Here is a 15,556-nt window from a genome sequence, read left to right as displayed (position 1 = left end):
CAATGTATTCTTTATTTTTGAAAAAAAAAAAAAAAAAAAAATATATATATATATATATATATATATAAATTGCCAAATCCTTTGAGTTACTTTCTCCTTCACCTTAATAGCAAAGTCTTTCATGTTCTTGGTCCATTTCAACTTTGAGTACAATTCCCTCTCTCTCCCACCAGTTGCTAGTTTGTTGATATGAGAGGAGCCTTTTGTGAGAAGGGAAGGTTGATAAACTAAATGAAGAGTTTACTCACAATAGAAGTTGTTATTTGGAGGGGTTTTTGTAATCATATTTAAATACCATTCAAAACCTAACAGTTTGGTTGAGTAGTTATAAAATGTATACTGTGGGAGTATCTGAAAGGGATATCTAGCACACAGTTTGTTTATCTTCATTTCTGAGAGGTTGAGGGTGTGATAAACGGAAGATCACTGTAGGTATGAATAAATACAAAGAAGGAAATGAAAGGACTTTTGTTTTTAATGGGACCAAGTTAGTGATTGAGGATTTCTGGCAGATCAAGAAACTAAAAAAGCAGTGAACTGTCTTGTTGCTGCAAAAGTTTAAAAAAGAAGAAAAATGAAACATCAGAATTATGTTTATTAGTTGGGAACATTAGTTATTGACCTATTGAGGAACTGTAAACCTACCTCTTGTCTTGAATTTTAGGATGTGAAATAGGTTCTGTGATTCATGTTAAAATAATTCGTTTACACTAAGTGGTGAACCACGGGCAAATTTCTTCAGATGAGTGAACCAAATTAAGAGAAATACAGAATAATGACAGGAAAACATATGTTACAGAAGACTGTGACACTATACCATTTACATTATTTACCTTCTTGAAAATTACAGTATATGGTATATTTCTAAAAAACTGCTATACTCTATTATAATCATGATAAAAGTTATTTATAATTTATTTAATATTTGAGTCTTGTTTGAAGTTCATTGTAGTATACTTTGAATTATAAAATTTACCTATTTAATCCTGTAGTTTTCAGGCTTTGCTGCTCTTCAAGGAGAAAGCCTAGTTTTGAGTTGAAATGGCACCAAAGTACACGACTGTTCCTACCCATCTTTAACATGATTCACCTTCTACTGCCCTTTAGTTAGTGGTGCTAGAAACTGGGATGCTTTTTCAAAATTCTTTATAGTGCTATTTTATAGTTCAGTTATTTTATGCACTATCGAATATGTGGTATTCCAACTGTTAAATAAATGTTGTTATAATGTTCTTGTTCTGCTTGATTTGCCTTCTTAATGTATGCGCTATCAGAAAATACAATAAAAACCCTGAAAACATTCCATTCATTAGGTTATACTCAAATAAAAGAAATAGTTCTTGCCTTTACAAAAGTTATGAAAAGACCTTTTGGACAAATTCATAGAACTTACATATCATTTTATCTGGAATTCTAACCTATTTCTAATATTCTTGGTGAATTAATGACATTGCAAAAATAAGAAAATAATTCCTTATAACAATAATTAGAACATTCTAGGCATCATGTTAGTACAACATTCTTTTTAATGTTATATTTTAGGGAGTGCTGGTGTTGAACTGAGGTACATAGTCATCTCATTAATTATATAGGCACATTGATCTATGAATAGAAAGAGTAACAATAATGCTTAGATATTACCTATGTGCCAGAACATTTTTCTAAATCCTTTAAATGCACTTTTATCATTTATGTGGACCATAGCATATAAGGTGAGCTCTACTAGCTTAGCTTTTGGTATTCCAGAAAGTATGTACAATAAAGAACTTCACACCTAACTGGATTTAGAGGATAAAATTAAAATCCTGGCTCCTTATTTGTTTTGTGTTGTCAAAAACTTCCTGCTGAGAAATTCAGGTTTTGACTCTTACATTTCTGTTTAGTTATGGGACCATTTTTAAAAATTGTAATCTTAATTCTTAAGTATGATGTCTAATATCCTAGTAAGATATTTGTTGTTGTTCTTGTTGTCGTTCAGTTCATGTTGAATATATCAAAAATTAAAATGTATAACAGAATAATAGGAAACTGTTGGCCATTTTTTTTTTACTTCTAGTTAAAATTTAGTGTGACCCATGATAACACTGTATTACAACATAAAGAAAACAAAACTCTTATAAAGTATTTAATAATGTAGAGTAACAACATCACTTGAATTTTTGTTTTATGTTTCTAGTTGCTTAAAGAAAATGGGAAAATCTTCTATGTTATATTTAAGTGAAAATAATCAAATAAATTATGTTACACAAGTTTGATACATTTTGTTTTTCAGGTGCAACAATCGAACACAGTGTATAGTAATTACTGGGTCAGATGTGTTTCCTGATCCATGTCCTGGAACATACAAATACCTTGAGGTCCAATATGAATGTGTCCCTTACAGTAAGTATGCAGTTTATATTTTTGTACACTTTGCCCAGCATTACTCGTTGATGCTGAAAGACTACACATGTGAAAGAAGCATATGTTTATGGCCTACAAAACCATTATGCATGCAGAGCACTAACAGACTTGGGCCTCCAATTAGCTTCATGAAGTGTGGAAGGAAGCCATAGTGTGATGCTGGCCAAGTGTCTGTCTGTGTTCTTAAGTGTTTGGCTTTTAAGGCTAGTGTTTTTCCAGAAAACAAACTTGAATTAGCTATTCAATACAGCTGATAGAAATCTGTACTTTTGCCCAATACCAGTTGCTGACAAATTGGTTTGGCTCACAGTTTTCTAAAGAAGGAATTGACTTCAATTTTAATCGTGAGCTACTTGAATGGCTACCTGCTGTTGTAGTAACTTTGGTGCTGGGTAAAAGCTACCATTGCAGTAACTGAGGCAAGTGCTTTACTTTTTGTTCTATTGTCTTTAAGGGAGCATTTCTTTATGGGATTCAATGATGAAACCTTAATGCTAAATAAAATAGATATAATATAACCTTGCACATGGTTCTATTTTTAATTTTGCAGCATCATTTTTAAGATCCTACAGATGGATATTTAAAATTCAATTGAAAAGTTTATAGGTAGGCTTCGGCTAGTAGTCAAATTTTGTGTAGTTTTCCTTCTAATCTCAGAGTTCGTACTTCAAAATTGTATTCTATACTTTCCATTTTAAAAATCTTAGCATTTTAGACAACTTAAGTTTGAATATTACCTGAATTTCACAAGCTAGTTTGATAGTATTGTTGTCTTCTTTGCTTTTTAAATTATAGAAAAGATAGAGATGTCATTTAGTCATGTTAGTTCATAGGCATTTGAATTACATGTTTTTTATCAGCAATTTTGCTGATTTGAGACTGTTTTTGTACACTTTCCTCCTTTAAAAAAAAAAGGATTTGCCAAATAATGAAATTGCTCTTTCCAGAACCTCAAAAGCTAGGTCATTAGTTCTGACAGATTTATATGTTCAAACTATCAATATTTCTAAAACCAAAGGGCCAAACTCTGATAGATCTGCTGTGTCCAATATGGTAGTAATACATTCTGACTCATGCTGTGAAGGCACTCTCCATCTTTTCTCTGACACAGTTTTGACAAATTGGCTTTTTGTGTCATCAGTTAAAGGCCAAACACAGATTATCTTTTCATCCCTGCTCTGTGTTCCTGTGTTACTGTGAAATGGATGCTTTTTATGTTTTCAGTATTTTCTATACCGTCTGTAGGATTGGAAGCCTACTGAGTACACTGATCTTTATATCATTTCTCCTGTGTAGTGTTGGTGGCTTACGTAATCATTCTCCTGTGCCACTAGAGGAACATTGTATTCTTTTGACCTAACCAAAATTTTGTTCCTTAAAGTCACTTTCACTTGGATTTAGCATGGTTTCTGTCCTCAAATTAGAGAAGAAATACAGCATCCATTCCCAAACAGTGGAATCAGTCAGAGCTGCCAAGAATTGTCTTTCTGGAGCCAGTTCCTGTAACCTAGTCTATAGACCAAGAACAGTGTTAAGCAAATATTATTTTCAGACTCATAAGCTATTTCTTGTGCTGTTTAAGAAAGGAAAGTGTGGATATCTTCTGGAACATCTAACTTGAAAAATTTTACTTTTTCAGTTCCCCAGAAGTATTGTACATTGTGCGCTAAACTTGCAATAGCTATACTCAGAGAAGTATTTGTTCCTTTTAGTTTTTGTCTTTTAATTTAAAAAAATCAGTAATTAATTTGCTGTTACCTTTCTAGACGTTTGCACGAGGCAGAAATAAGTCGATGGGTTTTTTTTTTTTTAATCACTCCTTGCTAAAGAATAAAAGTAATTATAATTCCTATATACTCTACAGTAGTGACACTCTATAAATTGCATGGTTTCAACTAATATTAAAATATAACGCAAAGAGTCTTCTTAGATTATTCTAATCATATGTAGGACAGTGTCTTCTCTTATCTCTTTTTCCCATTTTCCTCACCTTTTGTTTCTTTGTGCCTCTGTCCATTGTATTCATTCCTTATACTTTCTTTCAGTTTAAGCCTTTAGCTTTCACTTTCTCCTTGATTTAGTAGTGTTTTTATATTTTGTAACATTTGCATACCTCTTTTACACGTTACTTAGTTGATAAAATTGTCACCATCAGATAACATTTATTATGTATTTTTTACCACTTGGCTTTATAACATTTTCTATCCACAGTAAATCCTCCAGGATCTTATATATTCCAATTAAGTCCTATTATAAAACAATTTCAGAAGGTTTTCATGACTTCTGAAAATTTTAAAAGAAATTTGCTCAACAGAGAACATTAGAAATGCTGTTACTTTGTTTACTTTAGTATGTTTATAAATAGGCACGTGCATTATATGTGATGCTTGTACTTGCCCAGTTAATATCCATGTCAAAAGTGTACGTATACAGGGTATCCATTGTCATTGCCAGACTGTTAGGAATTGCATATATTTATATTTGAAAGAAGTCATAAAGATCTTGGAGGATAAAGCAGAGTAATCAGATTGGAATTTTGCATCCTGTAGGCAGGATTTGGTTTTGATTTTTGTACCTCTTATTTCAAAGTATCATTGTAAAACTACTATAATATTAGCCATAAATTTTATTTAATATGAAAAATAGCCGTTATTATTGATTAAATCATTATTAATGAATAAACATGTAAGATTATTCAATAAAATAGTGTGTCACTTCACATACAGAGTATGTAGGCTGTGTAGTTAGTTTGGGTTAATTTCTTGTCTTGCATATCCATGTAGTCCTCCACTGATGTTCGTGGGTCATATACTTGTATGTTTGGTCTAAAGAAAAGTAAGTGTGTTGTTAATTCATACGGCTCTTAAGACAAGTTGTAGTATATATTTGGCGTGTGATAGAGAATACTGATTATATTAATTTTATTGTATTTTTGTACTCTTCTACTGATGGAATTTTGGCTGGTTTCACAGATATCTGTCCTTTTGATTTTCATAATAATAACGTAAGGACTTTGTTGTAAAGAGCAATATTTTCCTTATATGATTCATTAATCATCAAAGGTTTATAATGTTTTAAGTCTTTACTTTTGAGTGTTACTTACTTTTCAACAGAATTATAAAATATATACAATATATAATTTATATTTATTTTCCTTTAATATGTGATATCAATTAAATCTCAAGTAAATAAAGACTTTGATATTCTGTTCACTAACTACATTGTAATTCTAGTTTATCAAATAATAAAATTTAGCTATTTTCAATGAATGGAAAGCAAAATACACTTTCTACATCTTTTATTGAACTTGTTTTAAGTTCTTTTTTAAATAAACATTTTAAAATGTATTATTTCCATCCTTTACATTTAATTTATTTCAGTAAAATTATCCTTTCCTTAGGGGAAAAAAGCGTACAGCTGTATGTAAATGTAGTTTGAGTACTCACAACGCTAATCATTTCTCTTATCCTCAGTTTCTCACCACGCCCTTCCGTTATTGATTCTAAGCAGGTATAATATTGCTCTTCGCTGAGGAGTAATTTCAGGACTAGTGGTTTATACAAAAGTGTTGTTTTCAAGACAGTAATGTTGAATTTCTTGTTTTTCAGATGTAGTCAGAATTACACGTTATAGAGCAAGTATGTTTCCTGAAAGTGGTTACATAGACTAAGTTGACTGGGGAAAGCTGTAGCTTAATGTGGAAAGTTGTATGCCATTCCTATGGCAAAAATGTTCGTGTGACGTTTTCTCCCATACGTGTTTCAGAAGGTCAACATTTAATCTTGATGAACTATTGTAATTTTTAAAAATTAATCAAACTAAGGTCTTAATAAAATGTGCACTACTCTGTCTGAGTACATTTTGGAAATGCAGTATTAGCACACCCTAAAGCATTTTAACAACAGAAAAGGGAGAAACAGACATCAGTCTTGTCATTTTATGAAATTTAGGCAACATACTTCAAACCTATATACAATGTAAAGTAGTATTTTATGGTTTATAAGTATTAGAATATGGTTTACCAACAAGGATCTTACATAGCCCCCTTCCTAACTACATAATCTGTTTCTTGAAACTGTAGGAGTTTTTTTTTTTTTTTCCTCATATAACTCTACTAATCAGGGTTGTTTTATGAAAGCATTTACTTTTTATAAGGTCTGTGGAGTCAAGGTATTTGCTTTGAATGCTCGGTATGATTGTTGTTGCATGCTAGCTTGCTTTCTATGTAAATTGATGATGGTAGAATTGTCATAATAATCTAACCATAATTCTTTCTTCCTTTTTCTCCTTGCCTACTGTGCTTGCTTTTCCCTTGTATGTATTTTGCTTACTTTTTTTTATAGACTTAGTATTACAAGTTTGCGATATATAATATAGAAAATTTAATAAGAATTTTATAATAAAATGTATATGTAAACCTAACTAAGTAAATATACTAATTCTTAGTGGGGAAGAAAGGTACTACCTTACCCTACTTTTCAAAATCTCTGCTGGTGATGGGGGGATATTTATGTATTCCTAAAGAGGAGGCTTTTTTAGTGGTTAAAATTAATTTATCTAGGAATAGAAAATAATAGAAAAACAATTGAAACATACTGAGATGCATAATTATGTATTTCTTAGTAAATATCTATGAAAAACATGTAACTACATCAGAATTAAATTTGATCTAAACTCCAAAATTAAGTTATGATTTTTATAAATGTATTTTTCTATTGTTATGCTTAGCTAAAGTTAGTTTAATAATTGAGTTCACATAAGATAAATGGGGATGATGTACCTATGCATGCATTTATGTCTATAGAATACATATAGAAAGTAAAACTTGGTAAGAATGCTGAGTGACTTTGGAAAGGCAAGAGTATGTATACCATGCATTAGTGAAGAGTTTCATTATTTATTCAGGTACACTAAGTGAAGCAACATGCCAGCATATTTGTGTTGCCTCCTTAATCTCTTAAAATGATTGATCCATGTTCTTTTATGTAACTTTAGAATCTTTCTCCTGCTAGGTTTTCCTGTTGTGTGTTTCTCTTTATCCAAAGTAGTACAGCTCTTAATTCTTCCTATATTTAGCATCTGTTACGAATTCAGTCTTAGACTAATAGTCAATTTATTTTAATCTTTTTTCTTTTTTCCTTGCACCTTTTTTTATTTTTCTTCCCGATGCTTAAAATAGAAGTGGAGCAAAAAGGTAAATAACATACAGTCTGAACCCCAGCTCCCTGTTATGTGCCTTATGGATGTTAACCTCCTCCCTCCCCTCTCCCCACAACACTCCTGTATTAAAATAATCAGCAGGATCTCATAAATGCCACCTTATAAGGAAGTCATCTGTTTACAATGAAATTGTATGACTGCTAAACCTGGTGATGGGGTAAAAATTCTGAAGTCGGCGAGGGGGAACTGCCCTTTCTCTGTTTCTTTTCTACCCTTTATCTCTTTTTCTGGCACCCTTGGATATTTTCTTATAATTAAAGTGTCATCTTGCCTGGCTTCCAGAACCCTCTCCATAGCATGCCATGGTTACAGGGTCTTCTGATTGTTTCATCACTGCTTTTCTTGCATTTACTTTTCTGTGCTCCTAATTGCATTTTCCGAATATTTATGTTCCTCAAATTGAAGCACCTTTGTTTTCAGTCTAACTTATGTAAAAGTTCTAAATAAGTCTTCACATTGGGTTTTCTGTTTTATTTGCCTTATTTCATGGTTTTGCTTTTGGGGGCTCATAGGTGAAGTAGGGGGTTGAAAAGTATAATGTTTGTGATAAAATGAAATATATACTGTTGTGCAAAAGCTCAAACTTTTAAAACATAGGTTAACAGATTATAAGATGAAAACACAGCAAAAATTTAAATTGTCAAACCACTTATAAATGATCTTAAACTTAGGCTTTTGTTAGTGAAAATAAACATAAACTCCAATTACTTTGTACCCTGATACACTGATTATGCTAACTTTAGAAAAGAAAGGCAGTATTTGTATTAAGTATAAATTTTGGTAAAATTGAATGCTAATAATATGAATTCTTCCCTTTTGATTTGTGATCGCTGAAACGTGTTTGCCTGTGTAATTTTTTAACTTGGCTTAATTTTTGTCTTTTCTCTGTAACTGTTAGTTTTTGTATGTCCTGGGACCTTGAAAGCAATTGTGGACTCACCATGTATATATGAAGCTGAACAAAAGGCGGGTGCTTGGTGCAAGGACCCTCTTCAGGCTGCAGATAAAATTTATTTCATGCCCTGGACTCCATATCGTACCGATACTTTAATAGAATATGCTTCTTTAGAAGATTTCCAAAATAGTCGCCAAACAACAACATATAAACTTCCAAATCGAGTAGATGGTACTGGATTTGTGGTATATGATGGTGCTGTCTTCTTTAACAAAGAAAGAACGAGGAATATTGTGAAATTTGACTTGAGGACTAGAATTAAGAGTGGCGAGGCCATAATTAACTATGCCAACTACCATGATACCTCACCATACAGATGGGGAGGAAAGACTGATATCGACCTAGCAGTTGATGAAAATGGCTTATGGGTCATTTATGCCACTGAACAGAACAATGGAATGATAGTTATCAGCCAGCTGAACCCATACACTCTTCGATTTGAAGCAACGTGGGAGACTGTATATGACAAACGTGCCGCATCAAATGCTTTTATGATATGCGGAGTCCTCTATGTGGTTAGGTCAGTTTATCAAGACAATGAAAGTGAAACAGGCAAGAACTCAATTGATTACATTTATAATACCCGATTAAACCGAGGAGAATATGTAGATGTTCCCTTCCCCAACCAGTATCAGTATATTGCTGCAGTGGATTACAATCCAAGAGATAACCAACTGTACGTGTGGAACAATAACTTCATTTTACGGTATTCTCTGGAGTTTGGTCCACCTGATCCTGCCCAAGGTAAGCATGTTTACTTGCTAATGCTTATGTCGTTTTGTGAAAAGCATTTTTTCTTTTTAAAGACTTCTTAATTTTTTTTCCTATTTTCTTCCCCTTTTCATAGTTAAAGGACAAAGGACAATGTTGTGATACATTTTAGTCTTATTATGGTTCGTTTTCTTTTTCTCAATTTCTTCATTTTAATGTTGGCTTCAAGAAATTGTGGCATTTATTGGTCAGTTTAAACTTTTTTCATTGCTAAAAATATAATACTAACCAGAAACCTGTTAGCAATGTTTTTTTGTTTGATTGTTTTTCCCTACTTGACTGCTAAATTGATTACAATCTATGTGCAGACCTTTTAACTTCTTGGCGCCAGTGGTTAAAGGAAACGTGTGTTAGGAAGTCCCAGGAGAATGGCTAGGCTTGATGTAGAATGCCAGATACATGCGTTCTAAAGTTTTGGTGTCTGTTCTCTGAGTAGGAGAGGGAGCCATCCAATATTTTTCTAGATTATCACGTAAAATTACATGTTTTTATTTTTTGATAAATTAGTGACAGTTTTAAGTCAATATTTCTGTGACTTTAACAATCACATGAACCAAGCTGTAAATGATCCCAAGTGTTGACTTGTGATGACAGATATGCTAGCATTGCGTGATTTGTATTCTCTTTATGGAGGATCATGACTTTAGAAAGTAATGCTAAATTTTTGGAAATATACTTTGGTTTATTAAGTGAGTTCAGTTTTGTGGGAAATAATTTTTGATGATAAATGAATACTTCATTAAAACAAGATTATCTCATACTCATGATGAAAGAATAACTTGTTAATGTATTATTATAGAGCTTGCACCGTTTATAAGTATTCTATTTGAACAGTGTGTGTTTAAGATCTAAATTAATATCCTAATTTGCTGAGTTAATCTTGAAATTATTGCATTATTTCAAAATTTTAGGAACTAGAAAGTTCTTTGGAGTGATTAAATTAATATCTTCAATAGGGTGGGGTAGGGACTAATATATTTTTTCTTCTCTTAAAGCAATGCAAGTACACACACTTAAATATGTTCATAACAAACACATACCCATACATATTTTAAGATATGCTGTTAATCAGTTTTAAATATTGTCATACGGTCAGGACCTCAGAAGCAGAAGTCACAGCTCTTTGTCATGGAATTTCTAATTTGAGTCATTGTAGAATACCAAAATATGTGAGTTTTGTTCATATAATAACAATAACGATCCACTGACTTAGTGTACAGCCCCTTTTTCCCTAAATCAGGTTATGTTTGTGTTTTTTGGCTTATAGTTGTAGCAGTAATGTTCATTGTTAAATTTATAACATGAAATCTTCTTTTAGGGCATGTAGTTTTATTGATAGTATCTTGGAATCATTTATTTAAAAATGTATACATATGTTTGCTCATGAGGCAGCAGTTTGATTTGTTTCATCTATTTCAATTGTTTTTCCAAAAGCTGCTACTACAGTAGTGCTTCTTTATCCTATAGGTTTGTCAAAAGGCAAACTTAAGGCATTGACAAACTTGTATTGGCATTGGCTAAAATTATATTGATCCTTATGTTAACCTTTTTGTAGCCTGTATTAGTCTCACAGTTGTTAGATTTGTCTTGGGTAGCAGTAAATTTTTTGTCATCCTCAGAAAAAAAAAAAAGAAAAAAATGTTTTACAAATTGCAAATTCATGATCAGGCAACAACCTGAAGAATTGTGAATAAAGTTGAGTATAATTCACTTCAACAAATAAAAACATTACCCATCCACTTGCCACAAAGTACTTCAGCAAATACAAAGATGGTTAGTAATGTCATCCTCCACATGTGTCATATATTCTAGCAAATAATTTGGTCCATTTCAGATGAAAAGTCTTTGATAGTTTAGATGCTTTTGGAAAGAGCAGTTAACAGCCTTGAAAATGAGAAGCTTTGGCAGATGTAGCAGCTGTATATTCCTACAACTATGTTTTGTCATCCAAAATAGCCATTCTTAAATAGTCCCAGAACATGAAAATTCATATTGACCCCTTATGCAGCCCTTAGTGATGAAAAGTATTATCTGACCTAAATTTCTCTCACTGCTGTTTGACCCATATTCATTCTCTCTCTCTCTCTCCTTGTAATTTATATTATGCATTTAGAGACTCCCGTCTCCTCTCTCATCCAAGATGTGTGCTACCTATATGCATGTAGGTGGGGTCTTGCAGAAATATTCTGGCCCACAAATTTAGGTCAAACCAATAAGCCACTGTCAGCTTTCCAGAAACAAGATCCAAGAAACTGATAGAACAGAGCAATCAGAGAAATGAGGTCTTTTGCCTGTCATAAAATAGTGATTGATTTATTTTGCTGAAATTCGTAGTTCAAGTCCTCTGTGCTGGATTTGCTATCACATATATGGCCAAGGCATAAATTGTGCTGTGAAATTATCCATTTGTTTTTTTTCATTATCCATATCATTTTTCATTGTGGACTGTTTAATAATATATTAGCTTCAATACTTTTTCCCATTTATAAATCCAAGCCTTTTCATTCCTAAACGCACACGCATATTATTTTTGTGCCCTAATCTTTTTTTTTTCGTGAGTTTTGAGCTTTATGTGATCCCTGCATAGTTCATTTGCTCCACTCCCCTAAACGAGGTCTGGTTTTCCTCTTTCACCTTCTCCCTCTCTGGAATGGCCTTAGGAAAAACCCTTTCCAGTCCTGTTTTAAGTCTTTTCCATTTCTTAATCTGGATTGCTTTATATTTACTTAATCTGTCTGCACATGTGATATCCCAAATATTATAAAGAAAATGATGTGTTTTTACTTGGCTTTTGGCAGTTCCTCAACATTTGTGTTACACTAATTAGTGATGTGATACACTTCTGTAATACCAGGAAAAAATTTTTATAAAGAGAGCCAGTTTTGTTTATACATAGCATAGAATACATACTTCCGGAAATACGTTTTCACTGATAAAGAATGCTGTATAAAAGATGATCAGTGTTTTTAGACAGTGAACAGGGGCAAGTTGAATAGGTGCTCGTTTTTGCTTTACCAAGCTACAGAAACTCTAGAGTTCATTTCATGAACAGTGGATGAGGGTGAGTTCTTGGACCTCAATGAGGAGAATATTACCCTTAGCATAAATGGCTATTGTCTTCAAACCCTTTCATGGAGGAAAACCCTGGTAATAAATAGAAGTTCTTAGTACATAACCAGAGTAAACTGAACCATTCTGTATGTGTTAGTTAAAATCTTCATGGGTACTTATTAAGCATGTTTATTAGCATCATTTCTTAGGTATTTTGTTTCTACTCAAATGATAAATGGTAGGTAGAATCCTAAGTCAGTGCATGAGTGCATGATATGGCATCAGGATAAATAGAGCTCTATAAAAAAGGGTTTGGATTAGAGTTATAATTCTATTGTGGGTTGTGTTTTCTATTATTATTTATAGGATATTCTTGAGTTTTGAACCTTTTGCCATGTTTCATTATGGAACTTCTCATTGTTTGTTATTCTAGTCTTGTATTTTCCTTCCAAATTGTTATTCTTTTAGAGATTTACACAGAACAACATGTGAGTTAAATGTTCCCAGATAACTGCAAGGTTACTTGTTGGATGCCATATTTTTCTAGAGTCTATGAAAATCTGTAACTAGGCAAGTAAGATCATAGCATTTAAGAGTATGGGAAAGTGACCTTAAACAAATTACTTAACTTCATCATTCAGTTTCCTTATCTGTAAAAGGAAGATAATTATAGTGCCTACTTCATGGAGTTGTGATAAGGATTAAATAAGATGATCTGATTATCCATGAATGGTGATTGGCATAGCACCTGGCACATAAATGCTAAATCAACATATGCTTTTATCATTACCAGATGCCCTGTTGGGGCCATTTCCACCAGTGGAAATAAATAATAATTTTTAGAAATATATCTGCATTTCTAGCCTTCACATGAGAAAAAAAGTTGCTTTTCTTCCGGTATTGCTAGACTTAAACCTTCAAAATCCCAGAAATTCTATGTGTACCTCTAAAAGATTTAGTTTTTCACTTAAGCTTTATGATCATGTTTATTTTCATGATATCCCAATATTTCACTGATTTATTTTTGAAGAATAAGTTGATTCCATTTAATCTATTTTGGTGATCAAAAGGTAAAAAGGTGGCTGGGCACAATTGCTCACCCCTGTAATCCTGGCACTTTGGGAGGCCGAGGTGTGCGGATCACGAGGTCAGGAGATCGAGACCATCCTGGCCAATATGGTGAAACCCCGTCTCTACTAAAAATACAAAAATTAGCTGGGTGTGGTGGTGGGTGCCTGTAATCCCAGCTACTCGGGAGGCTGAAGCAGGAGAATGGCTTGAACGCGGGAGGCAGAGGTTGCAGTGAGCTGAGACCACATCACTGCACTCCAGCCTGGTGACAGAGCAAGATTCCGTCTCAAAACAAAAAAAAAAACAAAAAGGTGAAAAGGTATAAAAATAAATTTTCAAAAAAAAAAAAAGGAAACATGGCTGTAGAATGTGGCATGAAATTTTGCACATTTAATTGAGGTCCTTTTATTGTCTACCTTGACTCGGTTCTTATGAATCTCGACTAATGCTTAGCTAACAAATCACTAATTGTAGTATTAACACATATTTCAGTGATTAAATATGTACTAGTTAGTACAGTGTCAAGGGATATATCAGATAGTGTAGCACTCAAGCATTTTGCTCTGCCCCCTTCTTTTTTCTGTTCTGATTCCCGACTCCTCTTTAAGACTTGATTCAGCAGCAGTCATTTGACACTTCTGCAAAAGATTGTGATGCTTTTGACAAATGTTAATTGAGAAAGCACTGAAAGCCTGGCTGCATTGTAATCAAAAGAAAATTACAGAGGTTTAACAAGATGTCAAGCAAGTGCTTTAAAGAAAAGATAGACAGGTTTGAATAGGTTTCTGCAGCAGCTGGCTAGGCATGATGTTTGACTAATGTACATAGGCATCTCTCATATGGTCAATAAATTATGCCCTGGAAATAAAACACATGCTTTAGAAGTTTCTCTTGAGATAGAGGGGGGAAAAGGAATAAAACGTGTATAGTGTACTTATTGGTAGCAAGAAGTATGTAACTACTAAAGAGCTAGAAACATGTCACAGTACTTTTTCGTAGTTTACTCTCAGTAGTGTCAGAATCAATAAAGAAAGATTGATGGACCAGAACTTAAAATAGTAAACATATCAGTGATAGTATGAACTTGTTTTCTAATAAATTCTAATATTCTAGTTTATTATCTCATGTGTAGGTAAAGTGTAAAATAAGTTGATTTTATTAAGATGATTTGAAAACATAGCTATTTTTCATTTGCTCTACTACAATTTAAATTTAAGGCATCATATATGTAAGGTTTTAAGAGCCAATAATCTGTAAATGTTGATACAACTTTCGTGTGATTTCCTCCAATAGTTTTTAAGTGTGGTAGTATTAAATTTTTACTGACAGATTTTTGTTGTTTAAATTAATTCAATGGTAATTAATGGAAGAAGCATTGAGCTCCACTATTTCTTAAACCCAGTGGATTTAACAGTTTAGTAACATTGGAAGGCAAAAATAACTTTTAAAAATAATGAAAACATTTTTGCTTTTAAATGTGTAACAGTAGTTCTAAATATTCTCTGTTAAGGGTCACTAAGATATGAAGGGTTGGTTTGAATTAGGCATGATTTGATCTGATGCTTTATCTTGGTAAGAGATTCCACCTCTGACTGGAACTAGCTGCTTCCTCATACCTACCTTTTCCAAGGTAACGATGCCGAAGCCTGAGATGTTTCCGTAATAAAACAGCGCAAGCATGCCAAGCTTATCTTCTGTTTGGATCTAATCAGGCATGCTGATCATGCTCAGGCAAGAACGGCTGCTGGGTGGAAAGATGTCACAGTATTTATTTTCTTGCAATATGTAAAGTGGGTGACTTTAAATTTTTTTATCGTCCTAATTATATATAATCACCACAGTTGTTAATGCTTTGAATTTGATTGCTTATAGAGTGTGAGTTTATACAATAGAATTTTTCTAAATGAAACTGTCCCACGTTTCCTGTTAAACAGTATGTGATGAAATTATACTTAAACTGTACTGTCACATATTTCATTGAGAAATAAACTTGAGTCATACAGCAAACGCTATAGTAAAGCCTAAACTACCTACCTTCTCTTAGCCATCAGTATAAATAAATTGGAATAGATGAAAAGATTTATT

The 15,556-nt window shown here is 32.8% G+C and overlaps 1 protein-coding gene across 1 annotated transcript in view; it reads left to right on the top strand.

Annotated features, from left to right (window-relative positions):
• ADGRL2 (adhesion G protein-coupled receptor L2) overlaps positions 1-15,556 on the top strand; it is a 693,508-nt gene that overhangs the window by 635,183 nt on the left and 42,769 nt on the right. The window contains exons 9-11 of the mRNA XM_030825138.1: positions 2,273-2,382; positions 7,583-7,597; positions 8,522-9,322. Coding sequence (XP_030680998.1) covers positions 2,273-2,382; positions 7,583-7,597; positions 8,522-9,322 — 926 coding nt within the window. The remainder of the gene's footprint in view (positions 1-2,272; positions 2,383-7,582; positions 7,598-8,521; positions 9,323-15,556) is intronic.

Source organism: Nomascus leucogenys, chromosome 12, assembly GCF_006542625.1.
Source record: "Nomascus leucogenys isolate Asia chromosome 12, Asia_NLE_v1, whole genome shotgun sequence".
Lineage (NCBI taxonomy): Eukaryota > Metazoa > Chordata > Mammalia > Primates > Hylobatidae > Nomascus > Nomascus leucogenys.
This window is presented reverse-complemented; position numbering and strand designations above follow the sequence as displayed.